A 23,928-nucleotide genomic window follows, 5' to 3' on the forward strand; every position below is an offset into this window, starting at 1 on the left:
CCTCGAACCACCTTGGTGCGACCAGGAAACTGTTTCCCTTTTTGTTAAGTAAATGGGATTGGAATAAAACGATCCCTTCAAGTTCTGACATTCTTCGATCTATGCACCTGGGCCAGTTCCAGGAGGCCAAGTTAAAGGCACAGGAGTGAAAAGAAGGATAGCGGCGTTACGGGTTTCCATGTGGGGGAGGTTAAGGGGAAAGACAAAACTTGAGCTCAGCTTTCTTGCTGAGATTCCTTTCAATATTTTTTGTTAGGCGGTGCCGCGGACACCTTTGCTTCGCGGTGATTGGCTCGCGGCGGGGGCCTCGTGTTTGTCCAATATGGCGGCGCCCAGTAGCGGTGTGAACTGTGAGGAGTTCGCCGAGTTCCAGGTGACGGGGTTTTCCTCACGCGGCAGGCGTGCCCTTCCTTTTGTCCCCGGACCCTGTCCCCTACTCTGGCCTGGGAGGGAGTGCGGACCAGTTGTAGCAAAAGCGGATATTTCAAAACTTCTTTTTCGAGCCATTGGAGGTCATGGGGGCGCGGGCTTGGCCTTAGGGAGCGAGGCTGCTGCCTTGGGGTCATGGCTTTCCCTGCGCCTCCCAGGCCTTGAGTAACTGCACCCAGAAACTTCAGTGGTTCCTCGGTGGCAAAGCCGAGTCCGGCCGGGTGGGTAAGGATTGCAACAACCATTTAGCCATTCTCTGAACTCAGTTCTTAGTCTCTGTCATTCCCCTCCTGTTTAAAGCTGAATATTTATAGGAGAGAAGAAAGTGAAGGAAAGCTTATTTACTTGATAAAACAAAACAAAAAAATTGTACGAGTTTCACTATTTTGATGTGTCAGAACGTTTGGAGGTTTGAAGGGTCGATTAATCCTAGTACCTGCGCTGGTGCTCTGCCTCCCCAAACATTAGAGAAATTGTAACATTTAAGAAAAAGATTATGTCTTTTATATATTCAAACAGCAGAGGTCTAGGGCTGATTATTAACCCACGAATTAAAGAACAGGGGGTCCGGATTTTGACAAAGTTGCTATGAAAGTTATCTGTTCCAATGTAAGCATAAGTGCTGCTGTTTTGATAAGAGTGTGGCATTTAAAAATAATGAAAAGTGTATTTTTACCTAAAGATAATGAAAAATCATTTCACGTATCACTGACCTCTGTAGTAAGCTTTGTGCTTGCATCCGTTTTTAGGGAGTGATATTCTTGAAGATAATCTCAACAGATTGAATTATTTGACAAACATCATTTGGTCAAAGAAGTTTCTGTGGAGTCTTTCCAGCATTATATACCCTTTTCACCACTTCAGCTGCGCAGATTAGATCAGCACAACAGCAGCAGACTTCAAATGTGATCAAAATGCCTAACAAATACAAATATTTGTAAAAATCTTAAATAAGGTAGAAAAAAGACTGTTGGATTCTAAGGTTAACCAGCCCATTTGTGGTCTTGGGCTTGTCACGTTAGTCCTGTGATTTAACTTGGGTTAATGAGCTCAGATAATTGAGCAGTGATAGCCTTAAAGTTTATCTGAAAGAACCCTGGTTAGGGAGTTGGATGTTCTGGGTTTTAGTACTACTTCTGCCATTAACAGCTTTGGGACCTTGAGCTAATCACCTGACCCCTTCCATAATTAACTTTTGAATCTGTAAAATAAGATTATGTTAAATAACATGTAAAATGGCTTCCATCTCTATAATTATTTAAATCTCTAAAACCAAATTTCAAAGGATCCTTTTGAGCTGTAGAAACATCCAACAGTGCTTAAAGAACACTTTCATTTTCTTTCGGCAGGTCAGTTGAGATGTTGTAAGTGGGGCAAAAGCTAAACTGTCTTGCAGAGCCATTTTATTCACAGAGATAATGTAAATTAAAAAGTCATAAAATGAATCTCATTAGTGAAACCTGGAGAAGTTTTTAGATTGTTTCTCTAGGACTTTTCCAAATGTGTGGTTTATAATGGAGAATATCCTGGGTTAAAAGTCAGAAGATCAGGTTTTCCAGAGCTGGCCTTGGCATATCATTTAACCTCATTGTGAATGAGTATAAGAACATTTGCCTCTACTGCTTCAGAGGCATACAAATGTAAAAAAATTGTATTTGAAAATGTAAAATTCTAGTATAATATTTACATTTAAATGAATTTTGTAAAATTATAAACTGTAGTTAACTGGCACACTCACAAATTATTAATCAAAGTTTATGTTTTTTAGAGCTATGAAACCATTATATTTTGTATGTAGGTACCTTTTATGTGAAAAGCACTGCACTGAATACTGTGGAAGAGAAACAGAAAATTGTGTACTTTTTATTATAAAGATTTAGGTACTTTTTCCCCAGAATTTTATTATGAAGATGTTAAAACACTGTAGAAAGTTCAAAGAATTTTACAATGAATACTCATGTACCCACTGTGTAGGTTCTACAGTGATTCACTATATTTACTAAATCACATACCATCCCTCAGTCTATCCATCAATCAACCTTTTTTATTTTTAATTTTTGATGCATTTCAAAGTAAGTTGCTACCTCATCACTGTGTCCTCATATGACCTCTTTGTGCACACAGAGGGAGAGAGATCTCTGGTGTCTCTTCCTCTTACAATGACACCAGTTCTGTGGGATTAGTGTCCCACCCTTATGACCTCATTTAACCTTAATTACCTCCCTAAAGACCCTGTCTCCAAAAACAGTCATACTGGGTGTTAGGGCTTCAACATACGAAATTGGGGGCAGGAGGGGGGCTGAGGGGGGACACTGTTCAGTCCATAACAGAAACCTGCTAGGTATCAGGCACTTGGAGAGACTGAGTGGGCAGGATATAAAACAAGGAACTCAAGCAGGGATATAAAACGTGTAGAGGATATTTAGAATATGAACACAATGCTGTAACAGTTCAGAGAGAATTAAGTCAATAGATGGTAATTGAGCTGTACCTGAGGTGGACAGAACCAGGGGAATTCTAGGTAGAAGGAATAGTATATAGGCAGAAAGTTTTACATATTGGGGGGGAAATAGCAAATTGCTGGAATTCAGAATTTGCACAGGTGCACATTGGGATTACACAAAAGATTGGAACCAGGTTATGAAAGGCCTTGAATGCCAAGTGTGAGGTTAGGGAGTCTGAGCAGAGGGGGTGAATTGATCAAAGAGATGTTTTAGAAAGATTTATTACCACGCCCACAGTCTTTGTTAGTGCCCTATCATTTTTGCAATTAGCTTTGCTGTAGCTCTTCTTATCTTCAGTCATTCCTTTCTCTAATATATCTCCCCTTCAGTCTAACCTCCATAATGCTATGGCTTCATACTGTTATCTTCTAAATTTTAGAATCTGAACCATGCATCTAATTTCAGGATTATATGACTAAGTCTAAACTACTTAACATGGCATACAAGTCCTTTTAAAATCCAATCCCAAAGTGCCTCTGCTTAGTTAACTCACCACTGCCCGTATTCATACATACTTCTCTCTCCCCAACCCCTGCCACTTCCAATATACATTTGAACTCTGCTGTCCAGCCAGATAGGCCTACTTTTCCCTGAACACATGATGTTTTGTCATTTCTGTGTGCTTTTTTTCCACTTAACACCCTGAAATCCCTTCTTCCTGACTCTATCTGAGACCCAGTTCATATATCACCTGAGCAAAATCAACTAAGTATTCCTAGAATGTTTAAGTCTTGGTATTTCTGGTAAGAATATTTATTTATTTACACACAATTGATTTTGAGTTGTTTGGTAATTAGGTACAGACTAAATAGACTATTTTCTGGCATCAGTGATGGTATCTTTTGCAGCATACCTAGCTGCTTCCCTGTTCCCTTGCCTGGGAGTGCAGAGGACCGCACAGGACTCTGGCAGTTGCAGGCAAGTCTGTATTTCTGGCTTGGGGGAAGCACAGTGTGAGCATTGTTATAAAAATGGAGTTTGAGGAGCCAGAAGGAGCACCATGTGAATGGGATCTACTTCTGGGTACCTTCAGGCAGAGAGTGAGGAGAAGAAAGGTTAAGAAATTTCAGATCATTCTGTGGAGTACATTTTAATTTTACTGTCGAGTAATAGACCTTTTACCACCCCCCACCCCGTGTACTCTAAAAGCTTCCCCAAATAATAAAAAGAATTTATCTAAGGAGTAACTTTAGGAATAGAGTATAGTGTAATTGCAGGGGCAGTAGAAAATTTTCTCCACCCCTCCCTGCTGCTAGATATGGTCAGTCCTTCAGTACTGAAATTGCCTTCCAAGAGGGTGAGATTTTCATCCCACAATTAAAGGTAATACATAAAATGCAATTCCAAGGTAAGTGCCTGAATAACTTTAAAGGGTTAGCCTAAATTTAGAGATTCATAATATATCAGAATTTCTTGTTATTTTGAGGAGAATGAAAGGAGAAGCTGGAGGCATTACAAAGTTTGGAGAGTAATCTTCTGCTGTTCTTTGACACTTAGAAGCTGATTAGGGTTCCAGCTCATATACAAAGATGTAGTCTTCAGAGAGCCACTGAACTGTGTATATTTCTGTATTATCTCTGTGGACTTTTGTTGCATTTTGTTGTATGCTATCTGCTCAGGGGTGTCTTCTTTATATTTTCTTGGTGAATTTGTGAGAGAAAGGGTATGCCATTGGAACTAAGTATCAGGTAGGTAGTTAGTAATTCCTTATGAATGTTACATATAGTTTAATGGCAGCACTTATGTGCCTGCATTAACCTTCATCTGCTCTCAGTCTGTGAGGGTACCTAAGCTTTTCTCTAGACCCCCTTGGAGTTGCCTTAAGAGCCCTGGCACCTTTTGTACTGTAAAGAAATTTGTGCCTAGTGAGGTAGTTTATAGTTCTTTTCCTTCTCCTTTAGCAGTTTTGAAAAATTCCTTCCCGAGCCTTACCCCTTTTTCCCCCTTATCTTTAGCTTTCCTAGTATCTTTTCTGTGATATTTAAAAGTAGCTTGCAGTTCTCAGCAATTCCTGAACAAGTGCACTATCAGTTTGTCATTATATTATCTCGAATTCAACCCTGTCCAGTGGAGCTTTCTGTGATGGTGGAAATTTGTGCTGTCCAATATGGTAGCCACTAGCAATATGTGGCTCTTGAGCACTTGAAATGTAGCTCGTGCAATTGAAAAATTTTGATTAAAATAACCTCATTTTATTTAGAGATTAGATTAGATAGAGGTTATTTAGATAGCTGGTGTCTTTCCTATTAAAAGCCAATTCTAGGTCATATATTGATGATTCTTTAGCACACAGAGAACACATACATTTGAAAATTCACATTTGTAAGACTGAAATTGTTTGATTTATTACCTAGTTGATGCCAATAAATTCCCATTGCTGTAAGGAACTTAACACTATGTCCAAATTGTTTTGTTGGAGGGAAAGTTGGCTGTATTGCTAATGATCAGATTCAAAACTAGTTAAAGTTCAAAGTAAATCAAAACTCTAGGAAATGATATAATCTTTCACCTGCATCAGTCTCCTAACTAACCTCTTTGCATCTACTCTTGTTTCTCTCTAATCCATTTTCCACACTTTAATTCTTTAACTTAGGCAATCATTTCAGAATACAGATCAGATCATGTAACTCCACAGTATTTAAAGACTTCATTGGTTCCCTATTGCTTTCAGGAAAAAGACTAAAATCCTATAACATGATCTGTAATGGTGGACCTCATTTTACACCATGCTTTCTCTTATTCTCTGAACTTAAGCCACATTAACTTTTCAGTCCATTAAACACTCTATTTAAATGACTCTTGTGAAATCACCCATAGTTTCCATCCTGCTAAATCTAAAAAGTTAATTTCTGTCCACATCTTTATTGACTTCCTAGTAACATTCAACAGAGTTGACCGTTTCCTCCTTGAAACCTTTCTTCTTCTGACTTCTGTGACATCTCAGTTTTTCTCCTGTAGTTTTAGATGCTAGAGTTCCTTCTTGATCGTTAACTCCCTTTATTCCCTACGGTCTCCCTCAGTGATCTCTTCTTGTTTCATGGCTTTAAAAACATAAATTTGGGGAATTCCCTGGCAGTCCAGTTGTTGGGACTCCAGGCTCTCACTGCTGAGGGCCCAGGTTCAATCCCTGGTCAGGGAACTAAGATCCCGCAAGCTGTGCAGCATAAATGAATGAATGAATGAATGAATGAATAAATAAATAAAATTTGTTAATATAAATTCAGCCCAGTTCAGTGTCAGACTGGTATATTCAACTTTCTGCTTAACTTTTTTACTCATATCTAACAGGCATCTCAAACTTCACATGTCCGAAACAGAATTTTTTTAAAAAACTTTTTATTATGCAAAATTTCAAATTTCACAAAAGGACAGAGAGAACCACGAATCCCTGTGTACTCATCTTTCAGTTCCAACAATCAGTTCATGGCCACTCTTGTTTCATTTATATACTACCATTTTCCCCATCCTAACCAGATTATTTTGAAGCACATCCCAGGTAGATCTTTTGTTCTGTAAATATTTCAGTCTTTATTTCTAAAAGATTACAATTTTAAATAATACCAGTGTCACAAACAATTAACAATAATGCTAAATGTAAAATATCCTGTGAGTCAGAATAAGATCTTGATCTTCCCACTCCTTCCAAATCTTTTCCTCTCCCAGTCTCTCCCCACCATTAATTAATGACTCTACCATCCATTCAGTTGCTCAGGTCTCAATCCTAAACGTCATTCTGTTTTCTTTTCTCATCCCCCAACACCAATTCATCAGCAAGTCCTATCAGCTCTCTCTTCAAAATATATCCTGAATCCAACTTCTCCCTGATTCCACTGCTACCTCTTCTTTGTCTCTCGCCTAGACCACCAGAGTAGTCTGCTGAATGATCACCCTGTTTCCATTCTCCACATAGCAGTCGAAGTTATCTTTTAAAAAATTAATCGTTATATCATTCCCTTGCCTAAAACCCTGTTTCCTTTAGGAAAAAAACCTTAATTGTTTTTGTTGTCTCTACTGTCCTTTATTTTCTCCTCAACTCTGATCTCACCTAATACCACTCTTTCCTTTATTCACTTCCAGCCCACTTGCCTTCTTTTAGTTCTTCAAACATCCCCAAGTTTGTTCTTGCCTCTTAATTTTTGACTTGTTCCCCCAGATGTCCTTTTAGTTTGCTTATTTATATCATTCAGATCTCAGCTCAAATGTTATGTCCTGGAGAGGCCTTCCTTGATCTCCCTATCTAAAGTATTAACCCCTCAGCCCCACCTAGTCATTTTTCATCCCATTACCAGTTTTCTTTTTTGTAGTGCTTTTCAGTACTGAAATTATCTCATTTATTGGGGTACTTGTTTATTGTCTCTCCCCCTCTGAGAATTTTGCTCCATAAGAGCAAGGGCCTTTTCTATTTTATTCACCATTATAGCCCTGGTGTTTAGAATGGTGCCTAACCATTAGACATTAATAAGTATTTTTTGAATGAAGAGTGAGTTAATGAATCAACTCTGTGGTTAGAATGGTGCCTAACCATTAGACATTAATAAGTATTTTTTGAAGCAAGGGCCTTTTCTATTTTATTCACCATTATAGCCCTGGTGTTTAGAATGGTGCCTAACCATTAGACATTAATAAGTATTTTTTGAATGAAGAGTGAGTTAATGAATCAACTCTGTGGTCTCTCTAATTGCTGCATATGTTTAAAGAAGAAAGATTGCTGAGGACTCTCAGTCAAGGAAAGCTTTATCTAAAAGGTATAACGTAAACCTTGGCCTCAGGATCAGTTCGATTTAGATAGAGAGAAAGACGAGAGAGATTTTTAAGTTTTTTTTGTTTTTGTTTTAATAGGCAAGCTGTAGGAGGTAAAGTTGGCAAGGAAGGTCCCTGTTTGCTACTTACCTATTTTTTGACTCTAAATAGTACTGCCGCTGTTTGTTTGAAATTTGCCACTTACTGACATTATATATCCTCTACTGTACATAAAACATTATTTAAAGTGGTGGTTGCTTAGTGAATATGGTAAGATTATCCCCTAAGAATGCCAGTTTACAGAGGATCTTGATACTATTGACAAAAATAGAAAGATACAAGAAGAGGGGATAAGATAGTGAAGTTGGTTTTAGATCTGATGTTTGCCTGTGGTTTTTTTTGTTCTTGTTTGTTTGTTTGTTTTTGTGGTACGCGGGCCAATCACTGTTGTGGCCTCTCCCGTCGCGGAGCACAGGCTCCAGATACGCAGGCTCAGCGGCTATGGCTCACGGGCCCAGCCGCTCCGCGGCATGTGGGATCTTCCCGGACCGGGGCACGAACCCGTGTCCCCTGCATCGTCAGGCGGACTCTCAACCACTGCACCACCAGGGAAGCCCTGCCTGTTTTTATTAGTCTAAATTGTGAGCCTTCTACAAGCTGTTTTACTTCTAGATTGGGTTCTAGAAAAGGGCATTAAATTACTAATTAAAGATTAATAGCCTGATAGGAATAGAATCTAGGCTGCAGACAGACTGAATGGCCTAAATGGTTATTATAATTGGAAACACCTAGCTGTTAATTATGAGGGAAATGGTCAAATAAGTTGTGATACCTCTACAGAATAGAATATTTATGCACCTATTAAAAATGTCTTCAAGGTAACAAGGGCAGAATGCTCATAATTCCATAAAGTAAAACTTTTAAATGTTATACAGTACCTCAATTTGATAAAAATATTTGAAGATATGTATAGAAAAAACTGGACACAACACTGTAAAGCAGCCATACGCCAATAAAAATTAATTTTAAAGAAACACAAAGGGATATCTTATTAATAATGGTTAACTATGGATGATTCTATTTTCTTTAAATTTTTCCTAATTTTTCCAAAATGATTGTGTAATACTTTAATCATAATAAAAGTTTATTTTAACAAATGGATTATACAGCATAGGGAATATAACCAATATTTTATAATAACTTTAAATTTGGTATAATCTGTAAAAATACTGAATCATTACATTGTATGTTTGAAATTAATATAATATTGTAAATCAATTATAATTCAATAAAAATAAACTGTAACTATAACTTATTCACAATCATATGATTAAATAATGTATGCAAATTGCACTCCTGCCAATTTTCAGATTAAAAGCTGTCATTTTTAATATCAAAAAAATGGATGAAAGGAATAAAGAAGTTGATTTCAGTGATGGATTTAAGTTTTGCAAAGAAATAGGTTCATATGTTGAAGGAAGTAGAGGATCAAGCAAAGATGCTTTTAATACACATTAATATTAAATGTTAACTTCCTGGATGTTTTCAATAAGTATAGTCCTAGTATTATACACTTCTGTTTTCTTAATGATTTTTCTCTGATTGTGTTTTATTTTGTTTTGTGGGGCCGGGGTGAATTAAGGGTGGATTAAAAGAGAAAGAAATGGGTATACTACTAGAAACCTTTTCTAGAGTTTATATATCATCTGCAGACAGAAGGTAGCTGATGCCCAGCCTTTGTCTAGTGACAAGTGAAAGGAAGTACCCTAATCAAAATGTGGGGAGAAGGGACTATGCTGTGTTGGTATACTCATCAGGGTCTTTCTAAGTTCCCTGCCCTTTTGGTATTATTTTTATTTTGATTGGGTTTTGAGAGTTGGAGCCTCTTTTAGAGGAGAGAGATCCTTGGGAAATGTGAACTTGGGTAACTGAGAAAAGGTAAAACTACTTGTTCTATGAACAAGAAAGCCACAAAGAGATTTGATTCCTTTTCTAGCAGTATACTTTATTTTTGTTACAAAAATAATACACAATCGTAAAAAACTAAAAAACAAAAAACCTGAAAGGAAAAAAAGCTTGAAAGGATATAGATTAACATCTGCACGTTAACCACTGCTGATTGTTTCTTGTGTATCTTTCTAGAAAATTTCTGTCTAGCACCACATTTTAGAATGATAGACAAAGAGGGAACAGAGCAAGCAATGATGCTGGGTTGTTTTGGACAAGTTGAGATAATAAAATTCAGTAGAATCCTTTATTGGCTGTATGCTGGAGATGGAAAGAACACACAGTGTTCGCTAAGCACCGTGCCAGCACATGGGGTTTACAAATGAATGAAATGATCTTTACATTTAAGATGATCACAGTGGGACCAAGGAAAGAGTTGTGCCAATCGTTAGAATTACTATTACATAACCTACCTCTCATTCTTGTAAAAAAGATTTTTCTGTGATTGCACTGTATATAGTATGGTTTCCCTGCTCCTAATTCACAGGGTTGTAACATATCCAAGAGCTTTATTTATTTATTTAGTTTTGCTTAAATGGTCTTTTTTTAACCACTTAACTTTCCATTCAAGTTACTATTCTTTTATTTTAAATATATATAGGAATTACTCAAGGTGATGAGGACGATTGATGACAGAATAGTACATGAATTAAACACTACGGTTCCAACAGCTTCCTTTGCAGGGAAAATTGATGCCAGCCAAACCTGTAAACAACTTTATGAGTCTGTAAGTGTATCTTTTGAGTCTTTTGTGCTTCCTTTATGCCTTTCTCTGTAGGCAAAATAAGAAAACAATTGACATAGAATTAAACTGTGGATACAAGAATGGAATCTTCATGTTTTCTTGCCCACACCTAAGGGTGTATATAAGTTTTGATCCGGTTTCTACAAACTAAAGAAAATGTGTGATCTTAAGCACAAGTCTGGGAAGAGACAGTTCTAAGGAATGAAAGCAGCCGTTTTTTGACCCCCTCGTGAGCAGCCTTTAACTTAAGGAAAGCTTATGCTTCAAGGAATGAAGGAGAAAGTGAAACAGTCAAGTACAATAAAACAGTGAAACAAGAGCAGGGTCTTTGAATGGATCAATCTTAAGAAGCTAGACACCTGATTTAAGGAAGAATTAAAACCCTTCACACTTCTTATCAATATATCTTCTATCTTCCCTCATTCATCAGGAAGGGGAAAAGAAGCATTTGACAGGAGAGAAGGAAAAGCCATAGATAAATTGTCCTTTTCTGAGGCTTTGGTTTCTCAAGTATATATTTTTTCATTGCCTCTTAAAGATCCCCTTTATTTCTCTTTTTTAATTTCTAAAAGTGAAAGGAAATAACGATGTAGCTAAGCATTTTTTATAGCTTACTTATATTTTTTTCATTAATTTGGAAGCTGATGTTCAAATGGCATTTGCTTTTTTTAGGCTCTACCACAAGATTACTGTATTACTTAAAATCTAGAGTCCATTTCTCAATTATGAAAAAAATCAGTTTTGATAAACTTATTCATATCACTTAAATTCAAAGCATTAACTGCTGATATTTTTTTCTGCTTTTATGTGAAAGTATGTTACCTTGTTGAGTGGTCAGGTAATTCTTGTGGCTTCATAAAATTGCAAGGACGGGGGCTTTAAGGAGTAGACTCCAGTATTGGGAGTAGAGAGCATGGGTCCAAGGCCTAATTTATTATGAGGTTGTTCGACAGTTCACTTAGTTTCTTTGGGTAGCTCTGTCTAAAGAACTATTGATAGAAGTTTGTAATGGCTTTAGTGATCCACCTCACTACCCATATATATATAATCTCTATAATCTATTCAATTGTTTCCATTTAGAATCTTTTTATTAACCTAGAGGTTTATAGTATAGCGATTAACAACATGGATTCCAGATCTAGATTAAATTTCACCTCTGCTACTTCCTAGCTGGGTGACCTTGAAATAACCTCTGAGTCAGTTTCCTTATTTGTAAAATAGTATCAGAAAAGTATCCGGTCAATTGTTAGAGGATTAAATGAGTTAATATAAAGTGCTTACTGTACTAAATGTTTTACATATAAATGCTTGCTGCTTCTCTTATTGTTATTATTTCTTATTCCTTTGTTGAACCAGGATAAACTGGCATGCTAAATTTGGAACCTTTCTGTTTTAGATATTCTTATGTATATGTTTGGGTTTTTCTCCATCTGTATTCTAGAGGGATCTAGCAACATGAATGTATGTAAAGGATTATTTATCAAGTAGCTCTGTTCCAGGGGTCGAGCCTGCAATAGAGTACCCATGCTAACAAGTACCACTGAGTTCCCTTAGATATTGTCTCAGTTAAGAAGTGGAACTCTGACATGTCCAAGTTGTTTACGGTCACCCTGACTGTCTTTAGTCCCTGACCCTTCCTTTTATAGTCGATGAAGGAATATTTGCACTCTCTAATGATAATACTTCTTCATAGGAGAAGATCAGCAAAGTTATTATAAAGCACTGATTTTAGAAATTCCAAATCTTAAAAGTATAGTCTTAGTAAAGATGAAATAATTTCAGTAAGATTCCCTTATTAGAGCATATTCCCTCAATATATGAAGTTTTTTTCCTAGCTTTACATTGTTTATTGTTTAGTTTCAAGATAAACATAAAAATCAATACTGAACAGTTAAAAAGTCTATGAACTTAGAACAGTGCTTTACAAATGCAAAACTGTTACCGGTGTCATAATGATTGATTTAGAGTAATTCTTAAAGCTGTTTCTTTAATATAATGAACTTTTGGACTATATGTTTAAAAAGTATGCTTCTTACATCCTTTTGTGAGAAGTTCTGGAGGAAGATTTAAAACACACAAAAAATGCCGTGACAAAAACTTACTAACTTTTTTTGCAATTGAGGTATAGTTGATGTACAATATTGTGTAAGTTTCAGGTGTACAACATATTGATTCACAATATTTAAGTGTTTTGCTTTTAATGATAGTTAAACTAAGGGTCGTTGTTAGGATTCTAAAATGATGTTTGGGAAATTAGAATTTAGAGTTAATTTAGAATCAACCTTTGTTCTAGAAAGAAAAACACCAAAAAACTATAATCAGGAAAATGACATTCTGTTTCCCTTAAAGGCAAAAAGCATTATTTTAAAATAATGATTAAAAGGTAGTAGGTGAAAATTTCAGACTAAAAGAAGTTCTCGAAGTTGTGGTAAAATAAAACTGGGAAGTCCTAGATACACCCCCTTGAGACTAGTTTTGAATCATTCTCCTGCCCCACCCCAAGTGTCTTCATTTCAAAATTGCTTACCTCAAATCAAAGGAAGTATGGTTATGATATGGTTATAGTTCAGGATTTTTCTCCTCTAACCAAAGTTTTACTTTACTGAGTTTCTGAATTTTATCTCAGTTCCTTTAATAAGCACTTTATGTATCAGAAATAATTCTCTTATGACTAAATCCTCAAGCATCTGATACTAATGAGCTAATAAGCCTGGTTTCATGTTATTTTTTCTCTGGTAGGCTTATGTCACTCCATCTGTTACTAGTTATCAAGCGTCCTCATTTCTTTGACATATATGTACAGAAAGAAGTCCATGCATATTCCTCTTGCATATGCTCTTAGTTTTGAATTTTATTGAAGGATGGTCATGAAAACAGACCACAATAATTGATAATACTGAGTAAAAGGTGATTTGCCCAGTAATTCCTGTTCACGTAGGAGTGGGTTCTGAAGGAAAAGTAAGCAGGTGAGGGTAGGAGGGTAGTCTGCATCTAGAAATGTATCCACAGGGAAGGGGCCAAGCTAAAGAGGGGAATAATGGAGGAAAGCCCAACCAAAGAAAGAAACTGTGTGGAGAGAGACCAAAAGAAAGATATTGAACATTGTAATAAAATATACAAACTTTGAAATTGATTTTAAAATGCAGATAGAAAACTGAGAATATTGCGATAGACTTCTAGTTGGTACTAATGCTGTTTCACTAATTGCTGGGGGGTTAGACAAAATATCAAAGTAATTAAATAGCATCTGGCATCTGAGCAATGTATTGAGTCATGTTGCCTCTAAATTTTACAGGTGGAAAGGATATTAGTGATTATTTACTCATAATCCACATTTTTCCAAAAGAAGAAACTGAAGCCTGTAACAGAAGCAGCATATTAGCTAATAAATATGGGCCTTGAGGCTGTCCTTGTGAACCCGAAATGTTACAATGAAAAAAATTAGCATATTAGAGAAATATACTATAGGTGTGATTAACATCTGTTAGGAAATTCCCTCCCTTCACATGGGTACAACTTTTAACTAATATACTTTTAGTATTCCCCTCTAGAAATATAAAGGTTTAATCTTTCCTGGTGTGCATTAGACCTGTAGTTCTCAACCACGGGGTCCCAATATGACCATTTAAGAGCTGTATTTCAAATAACTTTTGAGGAATGCTTATAGAATGGTTGTTAGTCCCATATTTTATATAAAATATATATAATGGGTTATTTCTATACAGCCATCACTAGCATAGCATTGGGATATTCCCCCTTGAGAGGGAAGAAGGAATGATAGAACGTGATTAAATGGAGCAAGCCAATTTTAGTTGGAGGTGAACCACTGTTATTATGTACCATTAATTGTAATGACGATTGCATATTATTTTAGTATTTTGCTCTGTCTCCACCCCAAGTTTTTGGGGTATCTTCAGAATTTGGCTATGATCATGGGAGTATATTTGAATTGAAACATGACTGTCATAATTAGTGAAACAAGGCAGAAAATAGATGCAAATTATTGTATTGGATTTGTTACATTAAGATGAAGGCTAATAAATAATTGCTCTGTCGGGCATCCTTACTCTCCGTCAGTACACGCAATTGATGGAATCAGTGACCTCCACTTCATGTACAATTTTTCCTTGTTAGTACTTAAATTTTAAAATCTTGAAAAGGGTTCTGTCTGACATAGGTAAATGTAGCATTCTTTGTTTTTCTTTATTGTAACTAAGAGCTTCTCTATATCACTTACTTTATAATTTTTTGCACTGTTGACAACATGAGGCTGAAAAAAAAATGAAAGAACAAAAAGAGAACAGCAATAGGAAGTGGCCCAGAAGGTGTGTGAGGGTGGGTGTAGGGTAGAGGAACACACAGATGCAAGAATGGGAGAGAAAGGAGTGTAGGGAGAAGGAGACTGAGATGAAAAGCCCAGCACGAGGAGTGCAGGAAGAGAGGAGCAGGAAGGCCTGGGAGCCTAGTGAGGAAGAAGACAACCCAACCTCTTCACTTTCACCCTCACAGCTGCTGCCTTTGAGCTGGTTCATTCAGCACAATCTTCTCTTCCATAGATTCAGTTTTTAAAAACTGTTTTAGAAAGTATTACATTTCTGTAGCCTAAAATTTTTTTTTTTAAACACTGAAATGTGACAAATTGGTGTGATATTTTTTTTTTTTCTCATTTCCTTCTTTTGTTCTTTTAGTTGATGGCGGCTCATGCCAGTAGGGACCGAGTCATAAAAAACTGTATAGCTCAGACCTCATCAGTAGTAAAACAGCTCCGAGAAGAGAGAGAAAAGAATTCGGACAATTTAACTTTATTAAAGCAACTTAGAAAAGAACAGACAAAGGTAAGTTGAACAGGGTTTACATTTCTGAGGCAAGGTTTCCAAACTTAGCCTTCAAAATAAAGGCAGTTTTTAATATGAAAAATTCAGAGTAAGATCTGGTTATTACTTAAAATGATCAGGAGATTAGTACTTCATTTTTAATGGGCTTTATTTTATTACATTTCAATACTAGTTGGTAAATTAATGTGCATTTCATGAACGTATGGAGTGTAGCAAGCTTTAGCTAAAAGAAGCATGTAATCATGTTATTTCCATTCCTTTATATATTCCACAGTTAAAGATACAAGGATTTATATAGACCAACACCACATCAAAAAATCTAGGGAAATCACATCTGTATCTATGTTTTGAGGCTTGACTTGAGAAGAAACGTTTTTTAAATATATTTAAATTTTGAAAATATTTACCTCTGGTTTCAGCTGTAGAAATCTGCTGAAATGTAATATAGATATTTAACTTCAGGATATTACCCTCTTCCGCCATAAAAATATAGTACTATTTAAATATAACCAGGGCCACCAGAGCCTCATTATGTTTATTTCTTTGCTGTGGAGAGGGTGGTATGGGTCTTTGTCTGTTTTCAGACTCTCCTTTGTTTCCACTTCATCTCCCATGCCTGCCATTTTCCCTTTTAGGAGAACACCAAGTGTCCACTGAGTGTTATGTCAGAGCAAGCTTTATTTTCCCAAAGTCAGCCGTCATGTAGATGGGGTGTGGACCTCAGAGTAGAGTTAATGAAGCAGAGCTATTTCTTTATAGCCCTTAAACGTGACAGGTCAAGAAAACAGTTGAAATGTATGCCATATTTTATTTTGTGGACTGCATTGCTGTCTTTTGAGGAGGGTGGGGGTGGGAGGGGGCCTTCAGGGGTAACTTTTTATTCTGATACAATTTCAAACTTACAGAAAAGTTGCATGAACAGTACAAGGAACTCCCATATACCCTTTACCTATATTCACCTATTGTTTACATTTTGCTCCACCTGCTTTACAGTTCATTCTCTCTACTCTTCTTTCCCCCTCCATCCTTCCCTCCCTCTTTCCCTGTCTTCCTCTCCCTCCCCCATACACATTTTTTTTCCTTTACCATTTTGAGAATATGTTGGGCACATTATACTCCTTTACCCCTACATATGTTGGTTATTTCCTAAGAACAAGGGCTTTTTCTTACATGACCACTGTATAATTATCAAAATCATGTCTGTATTTTAAGATGGCGTAATAGGTGACTTACTGATCCTTACATGTCAGGTGACTGAAAATCCAGTGTGGGATGGAATCATGTTTTCATACTGACAATTTGTGAAGTTTGCTCTTTGTTTAGTAGATGTAGCCAAACTTTGAAAAAGGGATCTTGCTGTCTCTCTCAAGCCTTTGTTCTTTTGCTGCACACAGGTGTGCACTTTCTTAGTCATCCCACTGATGCAGTTTGTCTCACTGGATACAGGATTCATCCACTGTCTTTGCTGTTCTCTTTGTTCATGATGACTGCTTCAGCCCTGTGTTCCACACCTGCTCATTCATCAGCCAGTGGTGGGTTCTTCAGACAGTGAACTTAGGCTATAATATATATATATATATTATATATATAACTTAGTCTACCCTCCATGTTGATGAAGGCTTATAGATAAATTACAGAAAGCTGGTTAAGATCTAGTTTTTTTTGGATTTTGTATTTTAACAGGCTCTTGAAATATTGACAAAGGAAAGTGCAGGGTAGGGCTGTTAAATCAGAAACTGAAAAATCATTATTTGCAAATTAAGTCAGACAAAGAATAGAGTGACTCTTGTTAGCAGAGCGCAAAGTTCAAAAACCACTGAGTGTTTGGGAGTGATGTGTCACACAATTTTGTCTGCCCTCTGTTCTGCCCATATGCCTTTAGAGCCCAGCACAATCACTGCAAGGAGGAGTTTTAGAAACCAGCCAGTGAGTTATGAAAGGTAGTTTTCTGGCCTGTGATATTGCATAGGACTAGAGTAGAAGTTAACCATGAGTAGTATTTAAGCAAATAAGGAAACTTGATTTTTCTTTTCAAGTTTGCTGTGAAGATTATAGAATCAGAAAGAGACAGCTCTTGGAGATGTTCCAGCTCTACCTCTTCATTTTCTATATATGGAAACAGACTTAGAGATACTGACATCCCCAGAGTCACAAGCTAGTAAGTGGTAGAACTGGGACTTTAACCCATCGCGTCTGACTCTAAATTCAGTCAGTGTTTTTACCTTAAGTTGTGACTAATAGTCAAATTCTGATTACTTTAGTGAACAATTTATTTACATAGAGTGATGCCAGTCTGAAAGTTCCCAGTTCTTTACCTGAATCCTTACCTCAGAAAAAGCACATTCCTTTCTGGAACTATATACCTGCTGTCACCCCTTAGTAGCCTTTGAGAGGAAGTTTACCTGTTTAAGACCCAGAGCCTCAAAAACAACCATCTCGGGAATTCCCTGGTGGCGCAGAGGTTAAGAATCTGCCTGCCAATGCAGAGGACACGGGTTCAAGCCCTGGTCTGGGAAGATCCCACATGCCGCGGAGCAACTAAGCCCGTGCCAATGAAGACCCAACACAGCCAAAAATAAATAAATTAAATAAATAAATTTATTTAAAAAAAAAACAAAAACAACCATCTCAAAGGTAGCATTTTGTTGTTGGCACTGAAATTGCATTAGAAGCTGGCTGTAATATCTGCGGTGTTCAAGAATAGAAAAAGCATGGATTGTAAAGGCTGACAGCTCTAAAGAAATAATCCCATCTACCACTTGGAGGTTTTGTAACCTTGTAAATTAATTGTTCTGAAACTTCTGATTTTCAGTTTGTAAAATGGAATTGATACTTAGTAACTTCTTATATTTTCTTTTTTTGGTGAGGATTAAATTGTATAATATATGTAAGAGCTTGCATATTGACTGATAATGAAGTAGCAGTTTCTTTCCCTTTTGAGTCGCTGGGACTCCATATTTGTTATATTAATCCTCTTTACAATATCCCCCCAACCAGTGGTTTCCACCTTCTGTTTAACCAGTATTAAGGGGGTTGGGGGGATCTACAGTCTTATGTGGCAGTGCATTCTCTTTTTGGACAGTTGTAATTGTTCAGAGATTTTCTTACTTAGTGTGAAAATCTTTCTCCTTGTAACATGTAATTACTGATCCTTAATCTTCCCTCTGGATAAGTCTAAACCCATTTCTACACAACATCCCTTTAAATATTTGAGAGCAATTATGAATACTGTCTTAGTGGCCTGTTGTAACACTGTTCTTTAAAGTTGTTACTTCTTTGGCAGAAAGTCCAGGCTCTGACAGAGCAGTGAAGGTTTAATGATTTCTGGGTCGATATAACTGATTAAAATCTGAAACCGAGGTTGCTCTGATGTAAGCAGGCGGGCTTCCTCAGGCTTGTTACTACTCCACAGCACATCAGAAATGCAGTCCTTCCCCTTGTTCATGGTTTCAATCCTATATACTGGCCCATACTCTGACAGCAGTTTTGAGTGTACGAGGGGAGTTTACAAGGAGCATTGGATCAATACCACATCCAGTCTTATTAGTGTTACATGCATATTTCTCAAACCTTCTGCCTGAGCTGTACTCCTAATTTATGGTTAGGTTCTTTGGTCTGGGTGCCTAACTCATGGTTGCCCAGAATCCCTCTGGCATTTTGTTCCCAAATCTCCTGGCCTGGGTCTTGACTTTGGCCTGAAGAAATCATCCTGCTGTTAACCTCTTGGCTGCCTCAACCTGAAGTTCATGCTTTTTTTCTCCTAATTTTCCTGAATATTTTCAGGTTCTTCTCCTGGAATTGGTTAGCTTCTTTCCTTTCAAGTCTCTCTGACCAGAGGCGACTAGGAGTATGATGGGCCCTACCATCTGGACCTGGCAATAGAATTGGCTACTTTTTTTTTTTTTTTTTTTTTTTTTTCGGTATGCGGGCCTCTCAGTGTTGTGGCCTCTCCTGTTGCGGAGCACAGGCCCCGGATGCACAGGCGCAGCGGCCATGGCTCATGGCCCCAGCCGCTCCGCGGCATGTGGGATCCTCCCGGACCGGGGCACGAATCCGTGTCCCTGCATCGGCAGGCGGACTCTCAACCACTGCACCACCAGGGAAGCCCCTGGCTACTTTTTTGATGGAGTAATTAGGTTGGCAGTTAAAAAGAAAGTTAGAAAGACTATTTTTAGCCTCACACCTCTGGCTGTATGGTTAAGGTATGGAAAACTCATCCCTTTCTCAACTACTTGAGCCTTATATATTATTCTTCTCTGTTTTTCTTCCTGTTTCTTTTTTCTTTTATTCAAATCAGGTTGCCACCTCCTTGTCCTTTTTTTTGTTCGTCTGTGCTATCTTTGCAAATCTATATGGTAGGATCAATAACTAGAACTAGAGTTATTGAGTTCAAGGACATGTGAATTTACATTTTTGGTAAGTCTTACCAAATTGCTCTCCATAGAAGTTGCAACAATTTGTACTCCTACTAAAAATATATGTGAGTGTATCTTTCCCCATACCCTCACTAATACTAGGTTTTATCAGACATCAGATTTCTTCTATTAAAAATTTTTTTTGTCATATTATGGCTTAATTTACATTTCTTTATACATGAATAAAATTGTACATTTAAAAAATAGGTTTATTGGCCATTTGTTTTTCTTCTGTGAACTACCTGGGCATTTGAGATTTTTTTTTTTTAAAGCTCTCAAGGTGATTATAATATGCAGCAAAGCTTGAGAACTACGGCTTTATAAGATTTAGCAACTGATTAAATATGAGGAGAACAGCTATGTCAAAGAAGGTTTTGAAATCTGGCCTAAGTATTACCATTAATAAAGAATGCAGGAGCAGCAGCCGGTTTTTTTTTTTTTTTTTTTTGAACCAGTCGTTTGAAAAAGCATTACAATTCCTTTTGTTCGACTTATTTCTTCCCATACTCTGCTTGTAGAATTGCTTGAGGGCAAATCCCTCAAATGAGACTCAGATGGGAGAAGGGGAAAGGAGATTTGAGCTTCACAGATGGTAAGCAGCTATCCCCCCAGCAGGCCACATACTCAGGGAAGAGAGTTAAGAGTAGAGCAAGCTTTCAACTCAGGACTGGGTAGAATTCCCTGGTTCCCAAAGTGGGTTGAGAGCATGAAAATATTTTTTAAAAACCTCTCTGCATGTCCCAAAGTGAATTCGTTAGGATGTTAACAGGTAGTCTCTTACCTATTTCTGGTTTTGGTTTGACCCAAGGGCATTTCATGATCAAACACATTTGGGGTTCGACTCTTTCTTTACTGTAGAACTTCCCAGAGACTTCATATTAATACATATTATGACCAGCAGCCGGTTTTGTTAGGAAAACATAGAGATGGGTTTTAGTTCTTTAATTTAAATTTTCGTAACTTCATTTTTGTTTTCCTTTCTTGCAGTTGAAATGGATGCAGTCAGAACTGAATGTTGAAGAAGTGGTAAATGACAGGAGCTGGAAGGTATAAAATAATGTTGGTTCTTGGAGAGAACTAGGAGGGGAAGCAGAACTAGCAAAGGGAAACCAAGGGAGGGGGGAAGCAAAGAGTGCCTTGGGCACTTAAGAATAATAAAGATCCTTCATTTACAAGCAATTGAAGGCTTTAACTTTTTTCGGGGTGGGTTGTGGTTAGAATCCAAGTTAGAGCCATCTTACAAAAAGTAGCTTTACAGTCATATGGTAGATTGTATGATCGTCATGGGAACAGAATTGGAGACATTCTGTATGTTTCCTAATACTAATTATGGGCTATTTGATATTTAGAGTTATTAGTTGTTAACTTAGAACCTTCAGCCAGGTTATTTGTTCAAGTTAGCTTTTCTGAGCTCAGTTACTTTCCATAAATTTTCATATCATTATCTATCCTTCACAGTTGTTTGTTTTCTAACATATCTGATCATGAAACTTTGTTTGTATGTAGTTTTACTGGTATTTGATAATAGGGCTTTTTATGGCTCCTAGATTCACATGCTCCTTATTACCGCCTACGTGGTTCTAATTAGTAATTAGATTGGGGGACCAGGATCCCAGGACTTTACATGTAGTTAAAAATCACAAAATTCTACACTACTGATACTATGTATAATATAGATAACTAATGAGAACATACTGTATAGCACAGGGAACTCTACTCAATGCTCTGTGGTGACCTAAATGGGAAGGAAATTCAAAAAAGAGGGGATATATGTATATGTATAGCTGATTCACTTTGCTGTCCAGTAGAAACTAACACAACTTTGTAAAGCAACTATAGTCCAATAAAACAAACAAAATAAAATTACAAAATTCCTACTTTAGTTTTCTGAAAAAGTATGTCTGCATGTCCTCGCTAAAACTTCAAAGATTTCCAACGGGCAAAATCTATTAAATCTGAAAGAGTGAACTGAAAATTCTGTTTTACCCTTTGCAATTAACCAGTGGAATGGGCTGGATCCAGAGGGAGGTTATCTGAACCAAAAACTGGAGTGCACCAACTTGCAGAGCCATGAAAAAACTGCAAAATACAAATCGATTTTCTTTGCTTTATCACATTTCTTTATCCTATCCTCTTTGCCAAGATTTCTTATTTCTGCCCTTTCGACCTATTTGATAAGGTGTTTGCTCCTTGAAAGCACACACATTTCCCCCTTTATCAGACAAATGGAAGTATATTGTCTACACTTTTTTTTTTCCCTTAATATATCTTGGAGATCTTTTCAAATCAGAACATAAAGAGCTCCCTTATTCTTTTTTATGCTTGCTTATATCCCATTGAATGGATGTACCAAAATTTTTATTTGACATAGTTCCACATGACACGTAATAATAGAATGTTCTTTTAACATTATGATATGTTATTTGTTTTTAGGAAGCAAGATAAATAGAACAAAACATTATATAAATTTATACAGTTTAGCAAATGACTGGACTCCCTTCAAGTATATCTCCATGTGAGAAGGATCTGGCACTCATTTAGAAAAGCATGACAGATATCTAAATAAAATCTACATTATAAAAGGATTTTTAAAAAGCTTTATCTTAAAGTTAATTTAGATATTTTTGTCTAACTGTCCAAAATATGTCCAGAATATGGAACTAGCATATTTGTTAGTTTACCAAATAAGCTAGCTTGTGATGATTTTTTCCTTTAATAATTTAAATTTTATTAAAATATTAAAATTATCGTATAAATGAATATCAAGGCCTTCTGAGCTCTTAGCATCTAGTAAGTCAGTTTGAACCAGTGAGGAAACACCTCTGTTTCCTAAACCTGTTGACCTGGGACAAAAAAGGTTATATCCACCTGACCCATGCCAAATTTAATTGAATTCCAGGCCTGATTTATACAGGATGACTCAGTGACCTTTGTTTCTGTTCACATATCTTAGGTGTTTAATGAACGCTGCCGAATTCACTTCAAGCCTCCAAAGAATGAATAAAAAGATACTTTTTTAAAAAAAGGACTGGGTCATCTCATAAGAGTTAAGCATGACGGACATCAACATGGTGGGCTTCCTAGGAAGATTTCTGAGCCAACAGTCCAAGACCTTTTGTTGATTTCAGCCCCACTTACCCAAGACCTCAAGTATAAATAATTCTGATAATTATGGAGAAATCAACTGCTATTTTATACTGATTCTGTAAAAAAAAAAAAAAAAATATTTTGTAACTATTAAAATAATTTTCTGACTCAGTGTACATAATTATTTGATTGTTTTCCAAGTTGAGGCAGTAATTTTTTGTAAGAGAATTTAAATACAATTTCAGTATCTGATTTGATTTATATTGTACCTTTTTGAATTTTACAGATTTATTGGCATGAGCATAGACCTTTTTGGTCATTGATAGTTTTATCTCTTCATTTATCTCTTTAGGTTTATTGCTCTTAAGTTAAAGGGCAGTAATATAGGCTGGATACTGTCCAAAGAAATTCTCTTAGTACCTTAACTTATCTCGTTTTCATATGCAAAAACTAATGTTGGGTGGAAATATTTTCCTGGACAATGTTTCCGTGGACCATGAAAAGGAAAGCAAAGTAAAACAAATTCAGAAAATGGAAAAGTAGAGGAGGGCTTGCATAATGGTATTCTAGTACAGGATGATTGTATTCATTTTCTGTTGCTGCTTAACAAGTTTAGCAGCTTAAAATCACCCCTGTTTATTATTTTAGAGTTCTGTAGGTCAGAAGGCTAGGAAGCCTTGACTGAGTTCTCTGCCTGGGGTCTCACAGGCTGAAATCAAGTTGTGGCCCAGACTGGGCTCTTGTCTGGAGTCTCCAGGGGAAGAATCTTCTTCCAGGCTCATTCAGATGGCAGAATTCAGATCCTTTTGGTTGTAAAACTGAAGTCCCTGTTAACTTGCTGCCTGTCATGGGCCACTCTAAATTCCTGAAAGCCACCCATATTTCTTGACACCATGGCCCCCTCCTTTTTCAAGCTAGCAACAGTGCATTGAATCCTCATTCTTGGAATCTGACTTTTCTGCTATAGACAGACTGCTTTTAAAGGGTTTGTGTGTTTATATTACCATAACATAATCTTGTTTTACCATATATATAATCTTGTTTTACCATAATTTCCTTTTTATTACCTCGAGTCAACTGATTACAACTTTAATCATACCTGCAAATCCCTTTTGCTGGGTAATGTGACATCACAGATGTAATGTCTCATATTCACAGTCTGAGGG

At 36.8% G+C, this 23,928-nt stretch overlaps 1 protein-coding gene across 7 annotated transcripts; it reads left to right on the plus strand.

Annotated features, from left to right (window-relative positions):
* The first annotated feature begins 271 nt into the window (after positions 1–271).
* MIX23 (mitochondrial matrix import factor 23) lies at positions 272–22,795 on the plus strand. 7 transcript variants are annotated; one of them, XM_007112175.4, is made up of 6 exons: positions 312–373; positions 1,179–1,384; positions 10,282–10,407; positions 15,114–15,260; positions 20,663–20,722; positions 22,629–22,795. In XM_007112175.4, exons 3-6 carry the CDS (start codon positions 10,297–10,299, stop codon positions 22,677–22,679), a joined length of 369 nt encoding a protein of 122 aa, XP_007112237.1. In that variant the 5' UTR covers positions 312–373; positions 1,179–1,384; positions 10,282–10,296; the 3' UTR covers positions 22,680–22,795. The 7 variants fall into 7 exon arrangements, with proteins under 7 accessions (XP_028348898.1, XP_007112235.1, XP_007112237.1 ...); XM_028493100.2 differs by having other exon boundaries at positions 1,179–1,334; XM_028493097.1 differs by lacking the exons at positions 1,179–1,384; positions 22,629–22,795 and adding an exon at positions 20,194–20,267 and having other exon boundaries at positions 272–373.
* The last annotated feature ends 1,133 nt before the right edge of the window (positions 22,796–23,928 follow it).

This window comes from Physeter macrocephalus, chromosome 1, assembly GCF_002837175.3.
Source record: "Physeter macrocephalus isolate SW-GA chromosome 1, ASM283717v5, whole genome shotgun sequence".
Classification (NCBI taxonomy): domain Eukaryota; kingdom Metazoa; phylum Chordata; class Mammalia; order Artiodactyla; family Physeteridae; genus Physeter; species Physeter macrocephalus.